This window comes from Leucopleurus acutus, assembly GCF_964270905.1.
Source record: "Leucopleurus acutus genome assembly, chromosome: 3".
NCBI classification, from domain to species: domain Eukaryota; kingdom Metazoa; phylum Chordata; class Mammalia; order Artiodactyla; family Delphinidae; genus Leucopleurus; species Leucopleurus acutus.
Window position 1 is genome coordinate 28,394,804 of NC_139145.1, and position 15,407 is coordinate 28,410,210.

The 15,407-nt window shown below is 53.2% G+C and overlaps 1 protein-coding gene across 2 annotated transcripts in view; it reads right to left on the reverse strand.

Moving 5' to 3' along the window:
- ERGIC1 (endoplasmic reticulum-golgi intermediate compartment 1) overlaps positions 1-15,407 on the reverse strand; it is a 105,412-nt gene that overhangs the window by 39,160 nt on the left and 50,845 nt on the right. The window contains exons 1-3 of one of the 2 annotated variants that reach the window (XM_082836575.1): positions 14,054-14,721; positions 13,516-13,671; positions 8,514-8,586 (exon numbers count right to left, since the gene is read on the reverse strand). In XM_082836575.1, coding sequence (XP_082692701.1) covers positions 8,514-8,586; positions 13,516-13,651 — 209 coding nt within the window. In that variant the 5' untranslated portion in view covers positions 13,652-13,671; positions 14,054-14,721. Of the gene's footprint in view, positions 1-8,513; positions 8,587-13,515; positions 13,672-14,053; positions 14,722-15,407 lie in introns of those variants that run through there. The other variant, XM_082836576.1, reaches the window with a different exon arrangement.

Sequence of the window (15,407 nt, forward strand, 5' to 3'; positions counted from 1 at the left end):
GGTCAGGCTGGCACTTTGACAGGATCCCTCTGGAGGCTCAGGACCAACCAGAGGGCCCTGTGCACTAGGGAGACCTGGGAGGCTGCTGCAGTGGTGCAGGTCAGAGATGGCGGCCTGGACCCAGAGTGGTGGGGATGGAGAGGAGGGAGGGATGCAGGTACGGTGTACAGAGCAGCCAGGACTCGCTGATGGACAGGGCACAGGGGCGGGTCAAGGGAGGCATGCAAGCAGACGGCCACGTTTCTTTCTGGAACTGGGCTGGGAGCCCCTGGAAGAGAAGCAGGACGATTGGGGAGGGAAAGGTACCGAGTCCCCTACGGCCGTGCCGAGCTCAAGGTGACTTGGAGACACCGCCGAGGAGCTGCTGAGTGGACACCAGATGGCTGTGGCTGAAGCTCACTTCTGATTCCCAGGTAAACTCCCCGTGGGGAGAGGGCACCGATTCTAAAGGCCAGCCTAACGGGCAGCTACGGGGCGGTGCTTGAGGTGGCCGGGCTGTGGTTATTTTAAACATGAATCAGGCCCCGTGGGTCCTGTCCACAGGCTGTAAAATAAAGGACTGTCAGCTCTGAACAACTGGTCTCTAAGAGAGCCTTGTAAGTGGCCACTTCTTTGTGAAAGAAAGGGTCAGGCCAGGGCAAGGGCACTTCATCTTTACTAAGACCCTGTCTTTGTGCCCCTGGCTCCTAGTGTGATACAGCTGATGCTCAATTAACAAGAAAAGGCAGGCTCAGAAAGATACCTAGAGCTTGTTTCCTTGTGGGGGTCACAAGGATGTTTCCAGAGACAAGAGAGCAACAGACTCGGTTTAGCCTTCAGACTGCTGGGCCTCCAGGCCATTAAGCCAGGAGAGGCCCCAATCAGGCCTATATGCGTTCATCGCATCCCTTCTGCTCCTGTGAAATGTCCTGATCCCTATTTTATTTAGTTATTTATCTTGGCTGTGCCACGCGACATGCGGGATCTTAGTTCCCTGACCAGGGATCAAACCCGTGCCCCCTGCAGTGGAAGCGTGGAGTCCTAACCACTGGACCACAAGGGAATTCCGCTGACCCCCATTTTAGAACCAGGAAACTGAGGCTCAGAGAAGGTGAGTTCCATCCCCAAGGTCACACAGCAAGAGCTGGCCAAGATGGAACCCCAGCTCAGGTCTGCCTTCCACCAGGCTCTCCAGGGCTCACGCTGCCTCCCCTCCCTCTCGTCCTCAGCATCCAGGGTCAAAGGAGAAATTGAGCGGAGCCCTTGTCCTCTGAGGCCACAGGGTGTGAGAGAGGAGACAGGGGCCTGGGCTTGGCAGGCTCATAGCGTTGGCCCACGTCAGAGATAAGGAAGAACAAATGAGCCAGTGGCAGAGGAGCTTTGGGGACCACAGGAGGTTATGCTGGAGGAAAATCAACTTCTTCACAGCCAAATGGTCTTTCTTAAGCCTTCAGTGCCCAATTTCTACCCCTGCCTTAATTCGCAGCTCTGTAGGCTTGCTGAGTAATGAGATCACTGAGTGATTAACAGAACATCACGGAGGGAGCGCCCCCAGCTTCCCTTCCCAGCTGAGTGAGACTCTTCCTCGAAGCTACTCACCTTTCCTACCTGGGAGGCTGGGCCCTTGCACATCACTGAGGGATTGTGGGATGATGTCATCCCCTGGCAATTCTCTGGAGGTGACCTCAACACAGAGCGAGGTGAATCCCAGGTGTGGCACCAAGGTGAGCTCACCCTCGAGGCCCCAGGAGGCCTCTCCCAGCCCACGGAGCCCAGGCTCCCAGGGGCTGAAGTGCCGCCCCAGACAAAGGGGCCGAAGTGCTGGGGAGGAGACGGAAAACTCACCGGCCTGCAGAGCTTGGGGCCAGTCTGGTTACGTAAGGCCAGGACTGGCTGCTCCCAGGCACCTTCCGGAAGGGCTCCGGGCCGCAGGATCAACACGGTTCAATCACCTGTGCCGCCTGCCCAGTGAGGTCAATACAGCCGCCTTCCACGTCCAAGGAAAATGTTCCAGGGCCCCTGGGCTCCTGCCACCCCATGCCAGCGCTGCAGGCCTGCCCTCAGCACCACTCACAGGTGCCTGCCAAGGCTAGTTAACGTTACTGGCTGAACTGATTTTAAAAGGCAAACAGAGGCTAGAAATCAGCCCACCTGGAGGGAACATCAATGCTTTCTGTGGATTCACCACGGCCGTGTGGGGGCTCTTGTGGGCCTGACTCCTCCCGTCACCAGCATGAGTGATGAAAACCCGTGGGGCAGTGGCAGACAGATGTGGGCTCACCTCCTGGCTCTGCCACTTGGAAGCTGGGGGACCTGGGACTAGTTGCTTCGCCTCTCTGAGCCTCGGTTTCCTCAACTGTAAAACTGGGAAAGCTTTCTATGAAGTCTGAAGATAGGCAAGATCAATCTATGGTAATAAAAGTCAGAACAGTGGTGGTGGTGGTGGTGACTGGGAGGGGGCTCCAGGGAACCTCTCAGGAGGTGGAGACGTGTTGTCTTGATTGGGCGATGGTGACACGGGTGGGAACACAGGCAAGCATTCATCAAGCCTCACCTTTACCATTCGTGCACTTCGCCGTTTGTACATTATACACATACCTCACGAGAAAGAAGGAAAGGATAAAAGGAAAGAGGGGAGGAAGAAAAGGAGAAGAAGAGGGATAATGGTTCTAGCTACTTCACAGGCCTGTGTGAGGAGTCGCAGTAAAGCTGCAGGCTGTCCCGGGGCCAGGGGTGTGCCTGTTATCACCTGTGTCTGAGGGCCTAGCCCAGAGCACAGGCCCCTCTGGGTAAAGAGAATAAGGCGGCGTGTTGGATTTCCATGCTCTCAGGGTTCGAATCCTAGCTCTGCTACCCACTGGCTGGCTGACCTTCTACAAGGGGCTTTGCCTTCTTCACCAGCCTCAATTTCCCCAGATGTGAAATAGGGACAGCCATAGACATAATCTTAGAAAACAGTATGTGCCCAATGAATGTTCACTACTTTTATTGTTATTATTAATATCACAATGTTTACCGAGTTGATAATCACAGGCACAGCGACAGGATCCACTTCACAGCACTGTGGTGAGGATGAAACATGTGTGCAAGGCCCCTGGTATATTCTAAGGCCCACACAAAAGCTTGCCTTGCTTATAACTAATCCAAGATGTCCCGGTTCTGAGCACCCAGCTGGTGCCAGGCACTGTGCTGGGGCCTTTCACATATATCAGTACTATCTCATTTAAACAGCAAGCCAGCGTTTAATAGGAGTTACTGTTCTCTTTTCACAAGGATGAAACTGGGCTCAGAGGAAGGAAGATAAAAAATTGACCAAGATCACACAGCCAGGAAGAGGCAGAGGCAGGATTGGACGCTGGAGCCACTGCTGCCCAGAACCATGCTTTTTCCACCACATTCCACTGGGTGGGGCAGGATCAATGAAAGACCGAGAGGCAGGTGGCCCCCAAGCAGACCTGCGATGCAGGGGCCACCATCTTTCTGATAATCTGCAGATGCCCACCCCACACCACCCATAGCCCAAGTACCTACAGGACAGGAGGTGCTAAGGGCTCCACTCCCTTTGTGTCCCTCAAGCCTCCCTCTGTCATCTCTACCCACCACACCTCAGGAGCTGCAGCATCCGCCTCCTTCCCACCCGCAGCTCTGCCCCGGACGAGGGCTCCCTGAGCGGCAGCAGAGAGCTCGTGCTCACAACCTCTGTTCGGGGCAGGGGGGGGGGGGGGGGGGGCAGGGGCACATTCCAGGTGGGGGACGCCAGACTGCGTCGGACTGCATGGGGGTCAGTAAGCAGTGGCCATGTAGGGAGAGAGGAAGAAAGGGACCAGGGAGGTTTGGGTGGGGGGAGAGTAGGTGGAATGTTAACGGAGGGCCTTGAAATTCTAGGCTGAGGCGTGAGTCCAATGACATCTACAGAAAACAATTTTATTTGCTTTTAGAAGAGCACTTGAATACTTCGGATTCCTGCCCAAAGTCGCTGACCTCCATGCTTAATAATTTGATCTAATGGAAACTTACCCAGCAGTGAGGCCCGCAGTAAAGGGCTTGGGGTGGGAGTGGGAGGGGAGGGATGAGGTTATGCAAGCAAGCTCTCCGGGACCTTGAGTTTTAAATCCGGACCGTTCCAGGTGTAAGTTAGTGTACCTATTACCTACCAGGCAGATGTCCCCAAAGCATCTCTTTGCAGCCACCTAGTCCTGCCCCCACCCCTTTCTCCAAAGCCATCACCCTGGGACCCTCAGCCCCTCTGCCTTGGGTCACTGCCCAGACCCCTCACCAGGCCTTGGACTCCAGGGTCACCCCACCCCAAACCCATCTTTGCAAGAGGTGATCTTCCCGAGGCACGAACCCCATCCCATCACTCGGTGCTCAGAAGGCTTCAGGCCTCCCATTGCTCTTCCACGTGATGACCGTGGCTCCCTACCCGGCCCTGGCTCACAATCCAGGCCTCAGAGTGGGTAAGCTGGGCTCCTAGGGAGCCGTCGAGCTCCTCCTCCTGGCTAAGTTACTGGCCTACCCACTCTGGGCCTCCTACTAGAGCGTGTGAGGACACAGTTCAAGGTAACGTCCAAGTTCCAACTCGGTGGGCAATGGCTTCCTGCCTGTGGGGCCACCTCCCCCCAGAAGGGCACATCCAAGTCTCCCAGTGAACTATTCTGACCAAAACGCAGCAGCTGCCGTGTCCGCGGGGCTCCAAAATGCTCTGGGCAGAAAAGGACGGGATACGGGGGTCTGGGTACCAATTCTAGGCTTTGGCATCAGACAGGCCTGGGTGTTTTGTTCTTCTTTGTTTTTTTTTTCCCTCCTGGCCACTCCCCACAGCATGTGGGATCTTAGTTCCCTGACCAGAGATCGAACCTGTGCCCCATGCAGTGGAAGTGCAGTGTCCTAACCACTGGACCGCCAGGGAAGCCCCAGGCCTGGGTTTGACTCTCGCTCTAACCACTTACTAACTGCACTGTGCTTTTAGCTTCCTGGTGCCTCAGTTTCCCCAGCTATAAAGTGAGACTAATGTTAGCAGTAGTACTTGGCTCACGGGGTTTTGTGACCTTTAAGTAAGATGAGCATTGTAAAGGGCTAGCTTAGGTGGCTGGCATGGGGTTGCCTATTACGAATCACAACTGAAAAGTCTGAGTTGTATTAAGCTAGAAATGATCGATGGAGAGTTCCAGTTACTACATTTTCTTATTATAAATCCTCATCGTGTTAATAATTAAGAGCAGCCAGAGCCTGGGGAGTCACAGACTGGAATGTTCTGTGGCCACGTTCTCTGAGGAGCAGGATGCCGCTCCCTTACAAACACAGAGCCTCAGAGCACCCTGGGGGGCCACTTTCCCAAGTATAATTAATGTCCAGGTTGAAGTCCCATCACCCAAACAGGTTTCCCTCCCCGTCGGGCCGGGCCAGAATAGCCTCTTATGTCACTGATAACCACAGGCCAGCGTTAGAGCAATGCTGATCCAACCAGAGGTGACCTCATTTCCTTGGGTTACAATCTCACGGCGGGGGTGGGGAGGCCAGCCCACTGTGGTCACAAAACTGCCAGGGAGGGCCAGCCACCCAGAAAAGGAAAAGAATTGTGACCTGCGGTCCTTCCCGAATCAGCAGGGCTTCCCGGGGGTCGGAGAAGCTTCTGACACAGGAAGGACCCCAGGGTGCAATCCTCTGTCCTCTGGATTTTCCTGTGGAGCCCTGGCCCGCGAGGACGCCCTTTGGGCAACTCTTGCACCTTGGTCACCAGGCCGCAGAGAGAAAGGAGGCATTAGGGTCACCGCATCATCATGGATGGAGCCTCTGGCCCGGACAGGTCTCTCTTCTCACCCCCACTGCTCTGCCTCTCCCCAGCCCTCTCACTGCCGGTGGGGAAGTGCTTATTAGCCCAGGGCCAGACACAAGGCAAACACTGAATGAATGGCCCCTCTTCCTCTCCGGGGGTGTGGTGGGACCAGCACGTTCAGAATGCCCCCAGGAGCCAGGAAGTCCTGGAGAGGGAAAGGGGACAGAGCAGTGGGAACACACTGTGCTCTTGAGAAAGAAGTGAGTCCTGCCCTGGTAAACGGAGCGAGCTGTCCCGGCTTTGCTCAAGTGCCCTGCACACAGCAGCGGGGTGTGTTGCAGTCACCTCCTGTTGTAGTCACCTCCTGCTGCAGTCACCAGCTCTGACGTCCAAATTCACCTGTCGGGGTGCTGCCTCGGCACTCTGCCTCACTATCGGCTAAGCTGATGATTGGCTGAATGAACTGCCTCTCGGAATGTCAGCTGGAGGTGAGGGAGGTCCCTTCTTAACTCAAGGGGGGAGACAAAAAAACTAACACTCACAGAGTACTCATTACATGCCAGGTGCTGAGTGGCCTTACAACCTTTCTCCCGTGAGACAGGGAAGAAATATGAAATGAGTAAATGCCTGAAGGGATATGGACCTTAAAGTATATCAGGCACTATGTTAAGCACCTTTAAAGGTAAATAATCTTGTTAAAGCCTCACAAAATAGCCCATACCTTCTCTAGCTCCTATCCTGCTTTGTTTTTTCTTCCGAGCCCTTATCACTAATTGATACATTCCGTTGTGTTTGCCTGTGGACCATCTGTGTCCACCGCCTGCATTTTTGGCTTCTCTGAGCATGGAGTCACATGGTAGTGAATCGGACAGACCTGATGCCTGACCTCTGAGGGCTCAGGACCAAGGATGATCGCCATTAATCCATGGCAGTGTACAGAGCCTGGCCTGACTCGGGTCCACCTGCTCCATATTCTCCTCTCCCTGCCTGCCTCCTTTGCTCTAGCCACACCAGCTCTCTGTCTTCACATACACCAGGTAATTCCTGCCTCAGGGCCTTTGCACTTGCTCGTGTCCCTGCCTGGAATAGGTAAAGCCTTGCACCTGGCACCTGGGATACGGTCAGGGCTCCTTCCTTGTTGCTGTCACCTGGGTACCGCTTCTCACCTGGCTCAGAACATGAGAGGCCTGCACAGAAGCCCCCCTCCCAGGGAATGGGGCGTGACCTGGAGAGACCAGCAGGTGCCCGGCACACAGTAGGTCCTTCATAATGCCAGCAGGTCTCAATTTCTGGCTGCTCTCCCTGCTTCCACCTCCAAATCATGATGGGATGACCCGTGAAATATCCAGTGGCCCAAATGTGCACACCTGACTGGGACAGAGTCCAGGGGGAACAGAGTTCCTTGTCTGACCCCTGCCTGGTCAACGAGCTATGTCTTGGGAGGCAGACAAGCTTCCCCAGACCTGGAAGGAAGCCTTGCCTCTGATGTACCCTCTCCTGTTTGGCCAGAAATACTGGGACCCAGAGAGGTTTGGCAACTTGCCACCTGTCACAGAGCAGGTGGTAACTGAGCAAGGACCTGGCCCTGGATCCCCCAAGGCCTTGTCCAGTGCTCTTTCCAATACTCCATGAGGCTCCTGGGGCTTTGATCCCATCAGGGTTAAAGACAGGATCCGACAGACAGGGAAGACAAACTCTCCCACGTTGGAGGAGGGCGGAAGCTATATTCAGAAACGAGTTGGGGCGGTGGGCGGGGGGGGGGGAGGTGGGCAAGTCAGTGGACAAGTCCCCTCGCCTCTCTGAGCCTCAGTTTCCTCATCTATAAAGAGGGGACAACTACCTCCCAGGGCTGTTTGAGGATTACGGCGGTAATGGTTACAGAGCAACAAGGACCATCTTGGGCTGAGCAGCTATGTTTTCAGTTTCCTATTGTCTTGTGGCTGACAGGGAGGCACAGGAAACCAAGAAATTCCATGAGTGCAAAAGAAAATTCCAGTGTTGGACAGGGGAGTGGGTGGCCAGAGCCCAGCCCCGTGATGACTTTCTGGGTTATAAACGTGGAAATGCAGAGGCTTGGAAGCCAGAGGTGAAGGCAGGAAGCTTCTGGGTCTAATTCATCTCAGAGGGGCATCTGATGAGGCTCTGACTGAATAATTCCAATGGCATTCGGTGTTACACAGGCCCCAGAGCATTTACTAGGTTATCTGAACAACAGATGATTCTAGGAACTGGGGTTGGATTCACAGTGCGTCAACCCGCTGCCAGGAAGCCCATGCTGACTCCTCACCCAGTGTGGGCCTAGCACAGGGAAGGGGGCTTGGTTGAGGGGGGCCAGGCTCCGATGTCAGAACCCCACCCCCTCCACTGCCTCGGGTAGAAAGCTGCCCCCATTTTCCTCTGACTTCTTCCAGCTTTAACATCAAACGACCCTGTGATGACTCAGAGGGAGAAAAGCCCACTGGCCAAACACAGGGACGGCAAACATCAGCAAATGATTTCTGTTCATCTGCGGACCCGGGAGGTGCCTCCCTGACCCCAGAAGGGAACCAGAGTTTTCTCTTCAGCTTTAACAAAGCAATGTTGGTTTCCGTTCTGGCTTTAAAACCCTTTTCAGAAACAGAGGAGTGACGGATGCCACAGGCTTGGAAACAGGAGGTAGAAGGTTCGGAGGTTTCTCTCCTTTGTAAAGCCCCTCTCTCTTCCCATCTGGGGTCCCCAGAAGCTCTGGAATGCCTCACCAGTGGGCGATGTAACTTACATTTCTGTCGTTATGAATCCGGTGAGCTCCGAGAGGAAAAGGAAGAGGATGAAGAGGCAGCAGCAGATAGAGACTGGAAGAAACAACACAGACACCCAGTTAAGGGTGGTGGGCACTGATGGAGGGAAGCCAGCCCCCAGACCCTGCCCTCAGAGAAAAGCTGCTTACAGGGAGGGGGAGAGAGGCCCACAGACCCTCCCCAAAACCCCTTCTTACTCTTGGCCTCAATGTGAAGCAGCCCCTGTCAGAAAGGTAGACCGCCTTTGGAACTGATCTGACCCTCCCGTGTGGACCTCCCCAGCCCCCCATGCCCGCAAACAGGCAGATCCTCCAAGGGGCCAGCCCGCCTTCCCTCCGTAACAGCATTCTCATGCAGAAGTCGGTCAGAAAGTAAGGGCTGCAAATCGGCGGCCCACAGACGTGTTCTGTCTGGCTCAGCTGATGCATATTTTAAAATTTGGAGCTGACACTGAACAATCCAGAGATTTCACATAAAAGTCCAGATTCCTGGCTGCTCCAGAACACTCGAGCCCTTGTTCCCACAGGGGCTCTGAGCTCACCGGTTTGTTACAGGCCCCACCACCCCCTCCTGCCACCCAGATTCCAAGGCTGAGGCAGAGTGTTGGTTGCCCTCCATCACCACCCGCTGCGGCCCCATCAACACTGTGCCCGTGTCCCTAGCAGAGGCGAGAACGTGAGGATACACGGTGCTGTGCTTCAAAAGAAGGGACAACTCTCGGTGAGAGTGAAGAGTTGGGGTCCTACAAGTCTGAAGTGCAGAGAGAGCAGAATGGAACTCCAGGGTCGGCCCACATCACCTGGATTTATCTCGCCTGCCTGGCCCTTGATGAAGTTGGATTTTGTGACCCTGGACTCGCTCCTTGGGGCAGGACATAACAAGTGCCCCAGGGGCTGGCCCTCAACTCATCTCCAGATACCCCCCCTACATCTAACCACCCAGCGACCTCGAGCCACGTGCTGTTCCCTAAATATATGCTATGGCTCCTCTGTCTGGACTGTCCTTCCCCATCTTCCCTCCTCTTCCTTGGTCATCCTCTCTGCCTGGTGAACTCCTACTCATCCTCACAGGTTGAGGCCCAACTCAAATGTCCCTTCTGGTGAGAAGCTCCCCCAACCCTCAGAGGTTGAGCTGGTCACTCTTTTCTCTGTGTTCCCAGCCTCTATCTGAACACCTTCCAAATGTTATCTGTGGCTCTCCCTTTCACTAGACTGACAGATACCCTGGAAGGCAAAAACTCCACAGCTCCAGTGCCTGGCCTGGGGCTGGGCACACAGGAGGTAATAACAGGTTTTGCGTAAGGCAGGGAGCCAGCCCCCAGAATACAGAATAAGGGCTGAGTGTGCCTCACCTGGGTTTATCATAGAGGCATGTCGTGGGCAATGGCTCACACAGTGTGGTCCCACTACTCACGTGCTGTGTCCCTGGGTAAATTAAATTAACCTCTCTCTGCCTCAGTTTCCGCATCTGTAAAATGGCACCAGTAGTAGCACTTGCCTCATGGGGCTGCTTGAGAATTTCCGCAACACAGAAACTGGACTTGAAATAGTGCCTGGCAGGTAATAATGGCTCAAGCACTAGCTCATTACTAGGATTTTCATCAGGGAGACTTTGGAGGGTGTGGTGATTTGGGGAAGGTGATTTGGCAAGTGGGTTGACCCTCAGTTTCCCGCAAAGAAAAGTTCCCAGTACCACCTGCTGATGCGGCCACATTCTTGACAGTCTGTACCTGGTTGGCTGAGCCATCCTGACTGATGCTGAAACCAGGTTATTTGTCATCATCACCATCGTTATTATTATCATCATCTATCTATGGCAAAATGTACAGTCAAAGATACGTTCTGGGCTCCCCTGGTGGCAGAGTGGTTAAGAATCCGCCTGCCAACGCAGGGGACACGGGTTCGAGCCCTGGTCCGGGAAGATCCCACATGCCGTGGAGCAACTAAGCCCGTGCGCCACAACTACTGAAGCCCCTGCGCCGCAACGAAGAGTAGCCCCCGCTCGCTGCAACTAGAGAAAGCCCGTGTGCAGCAACAAAGACCCAACTCAGCCAAAAATAAATAAATAAAATAAATAAATTTATTAAAAAAGATACATTCAGAGGCAAGAAGGCAGAGCACAAGTGTTTGTGAGGCACCTACCACATGCCCTGCTGTGGGAGTGTTAACAGATACCTGTCACTGCACACTCCCATGTGAAAGAGGGTATGAGCCCGTGTGGAGGGTGTAGAAATGGAGGCTCAGAGTGAGGAAGAGAGTGGCCCAGGGACACACTGGGTGGCAGGTGGGGGCGGGGGTGGGGAGGGCTGGAACCTGAGCGGTCTAGAGCCAATGCCCTAAGAAAAGGAACCCCGAGACTCCAAGTGAAGGGCGAGGCAGGGACATCCCCAGAGTCCCCACCAAGCCTCCAAAACCACACCCAGACATGGGGCATACAAGAATGACTCCCCAGTTCTTCCAAACTTTGAAAAAGCTGTATAGGGCAGAGTTTAAGGGTTTTACTTTTCCTTGGAAGAAGTAATACATGCAAGTGATAAGACAAATCATCAAGCTGTATAAAAAGGCAAACTGTGTGAGTCTCTTTCTCACTCCGGACCCACAGCCCCCTGCCCAGAGGTACCACCCCTACAGTCTGTGTCCTGACACGGAGATACGAGTTTTTCCTCTAATCGAAAAAGCATAATGTACACGTGCTTTCTCTCTTTTTTTAAAATTAAATTAAATTTATTTTTTTTGCCTATGTTGGGTCTTCGTGGCTGCACATGGGCTTCTCATTGCAGTGGCTTCTCTTGTTGTGGAGCATGGGCTCTAGGCGCATGGGCTTCAGCAGTTGCGGCACGTGGGCTCAGTAGTTGCGGCACACGGGCTCTAGGGCACACGGGCTTCGGTAGTTGTGGCTCACGGGCTCCGCAGTTGTGGCTCGTGGGCTCTAGAGCGCAGGCTCAGTACTTGTGGCGCACGGACTTAGTTGCTCCGCGGCCATGTGGGATCTTCCGGGACCAGGGATCGAACCCATGTCCCCTGCATTGCTACTAGGGAAGTCCCTGTACACATGCTTTCAACCGTGCCTTGCTCACTCAGCAATCTATGTCTAAGCAGGTCCCACATCAGTTTATACAGAGTGGCCACGTGGCTTGTTTGTTTTCATGGCACAGAAATTAATTTCAAATGTCTTCTCCAGCTGCTGAACAAATCCACTGCAGAAGACCAGCAGGCAATCCAAATTTCCCAGGCTCACATCCTTCCCCTTCTCACCTTCAAACTGCAGCTGTGATGCCTCCTGATAAAGAATCCTGCCAGGTGGGCAAAGCACCCTTCTCACTTGAAATCTCACACCTTTTCTGACCCACGTTTCAGAGCCATTTTCACCCTTCCCACCCCACCTTCAAGCCCCAGCAACCCACAGGTTGCTGTAATGATGAACAGGCCCAAACTCGGGAGGTGTTTTTGAAGGTCAATGATGACTTAGGCCAGTCCAGGTTTTCTAGCTGCCTTCCTTGCTCCAAGCCTGCAAACGGGTCCCACACTTCTGACTCTATGCAGATCAGAGGTGGGGGTATAGGGATGGGAAGGCCTCTTTGTGAAACCTGCGTGTGTTGTCCCAGGCTCGGACCTAGCAGGTGGGTAAGTGCGGAGTCTGCTCAGCTGAATCCAAGTGTCCGGCAGCCCCTGCTGTGTGTCTGCTTCCCCGACCTTGTCCCCAGACTGGAAGGACAGAGACAATGTCTCAGCACCCCTGGGGCCTCAGGGTCTAGCGTAGTGCCTGGCTCAGAGAAGGTATGAAATAAATATTTGTTGAGTGAGTGAATGAATGAATAAAAAACATGAAGGCAGGTAGGAAGTATTTCCACCAGAAAAGCCTTCTGATACCGTAGAGTTTTTCAATCCATGTTTGGGCAAGATGCTCAGGCTCTGTGACTCCAGACTTCTTCTGAAACGGACTCAGGCACTGGACAGTAGGAATGTGACACCAGGAGGATGCTCGCTAGTGGGAGATCCGGTGCAGCCAGCAAAGGGGGCACCGGACCCAAGACCCAGACACCAGCAAGTCAAGCAATCTGTGTAAGGCCACATAAGCACTTCAGTGGGGAAGGCAAAATTCAAACCCCGACTTGTGAGTCTCCAGTGCCCTTGCTGGTTCCTTCAGTTATTAATAGCACTTACCGTGACGCCATGAAATGGTGTGTTTCTGTATCTGCCTGCCTGCTCAGCCATGCACTCTTCAAGGACAAAGACCGAAGCCCATTCATCAAGTTGGTCCCGGGACATGGCACACGGCCTGGCCCCAGACCTGGCTGATAAATATTTGTTCACTAAATGGTAGCTAAGGGCTGGCTTCCCGTGCTCACGCCTTTCCTCTTGTGCAAGGGAACTTGCCCTCTCACACACTGTGCTGGAGACTGCAAATCAAACCACGTCCCCGGAGGGCCACTTGGCAGTACCTTCTACATTTCACAATGCACATGCCCTTTGACCCGGTAATTCCTCTTCTAGGAAAGTTACCTTACAGAAATAACCATACAAGGATACAAACACATATGGACAAGGATGTCTATAATAGCGATAAGCTGGAATCAGAACGCCCATCCTCGGGAGGCCGGTTACATAAACCGTGGGTCGGCCAGATAATGGAAAGCAGCACATGGTGGCCGTTTACGTGCTGGTGTGAAAGGTGTGCAGGATGTGTCGGTTAAAAAAGGGCAGGGAAGGACGGTGTGCCCAGTACGCTCCTGTCTGCGCTTAAAATGACGACACAGGTATTTCAAAGACTGAATATGTTTTTTTAAAAATTCTAGAGGGATACAGACCTGATTGTTAAACATACTCGATAAGGGAGAGAACCGCAGAGCCTGCAAAGAAGTGGCCTGAGCTGTTGGTGGTAGGAAGGGGACAGGAAGCCTCATTGGAATTTTTGTGACCAGGTTCATAAACTAATTGAACGGGTAGATGAACAAGCCCTCTTCCTCTTATGTACCCCGAGTACCTTTTCCGTGGGGATCAATGCACAAAGTGTCACAGCTCCTGCGGTCACGGACCCTCATGGGCTGTGGGCTCCAAGAGGACAGTGATAAGAAGAGGTGCACGGTCCAGCCGCACTGAGGGTTTGGCACGTACCCCATACTTGACAGGCGTGATCACACTTAACCCCCAGATCAGAAAACTGAGTCTCAGAAAGGTGAAGTGACTTGCTCAGGGTCACCCAGCTGCTAAATGGGAGAATGAACCCAGCTCGGCCAGAGCTGAAGCGAGCAGGACATGAATTCTGCTGCCTGGCTGCTCTGTTCTCTTCTCCGGGGATGTGGACAGCCAGACTCAAGAAGGCATCTGCAGCTTGGACGACCTAAGCTAGAGGCAGAGCCAGCCGGGGTGCAGGGATCCCCAAGGTCATCCCCTGACCTGATAATGGCCTGCCCTGGGAAGCAGCGGTGGACTCCAAAATGACTGCCCGGCCCCAGGGCCCTGCTCAGGGGACAGTCGACGGGGAGGGTCCCTCTCCCACACCAAGCACTGGAGAGGCCCACCTCTTGCAAGCTGTGAAACTTCAGACAAGTCACTTCACCTCTCTGAGTCCATTTTCTCATCTGGAAAATGTGGGTAGAGCCTTCCTGCTTGCAAAGTGCTTGCGGTTTGTTTTTATATCTTTTAAAATAAACTTTATTGTGGAATAATAATAGACGCAAAGATAGTACAGAGCGTTCCCATCCGCCCTTCGCCCAGCTTCCCCTTATGTTAACATCTTACATAACCCTGGTATGTTTGTCAAGATGAAGAAATTAACATTGTCCAATACTGTTAACTATGTTACAGACTTATTAGATCACTCATTTCTCCGCCAGTGCCTGTTTTCTGTTCCGGGACCAGACCTGGTATCCCATTTTACATTTAGTCATCGTGCCCTTAGTCTCGAAACTGTGACGGTTCCTCAGTCTTTTCTTGGTTTTCAAGACCTTGCCACTTTCAAAGAGTCTTGGCCAGGTGTCCTGTGGAGGGTCCCCCAGGCTGGGGCTGTCTGCTGCTTTCCCATGATTAGACTGGGTTGTGGTTTTGGGGGAAGATCCCACGGAGGTGATGTGCCCTTCCCATCAAATCCCATGGCAGGCAGCGGGCACGTGAGAGCTACGTCGACCTCTTCCTCACTGGTTGATGCTAACCTTTGTCACCTTTGGTGACAGGGCAGGCTCTGGATGTCTCCATCATAGTTACTACTTCCTTTCCATTCTCTCCTCTTTAATAGTGAATCACTAGCTCACACTCCAGGAGAGGAGAGCTGAGCTGTACCTCTCAGAGGCGGATATATTCATAAATATTATTTGGAATTCCTCTATAAGGAAGGTTCAACCCTTCCCTCCCATTTATTTAGATCAGTATGGACTCCTGGACCTTTTTCTTAATTCTTCGGGTAACGAGCCAATAATGCCATTATTTATTGTGCTACTCAGATTGCCCTGTGTTGGTCTTTGCCCTCTTTCAGGCTGGCTCCTGTGGCCTGCTGACACACCTCCACCCCTTGCTTTTCCTCCGGGCATTTTTTTGCTTTCTGGCACGAGGTGTCCCAGGCTTATTTTGTACACTTCCTGTCCCAGCCCTGCAATCAGTCATTTCTCCCAGGAGCCCTGGGTCCTTTTAAGTAGAAGACTGGCATTCAGAAACCAAAATCTGAGTGAGAGGATTATTTTTTTAAATGGATAGAAACATCCTTATGTTAAAAACTCAAAATAGTCTAAAAGGTGTGAAGAGAAAAGTCAGTCTCCCTCCAACCCATGAGCCCCCGTTTCCCCTCCCAAGGACAGCTACTCTTTTTGTTTTTTTTTTAAATTTATTTATTTTTGGCTTCGTTGCTGACGTGGGCTTTCTCTAGTTGCGGTGAGCGGGGGC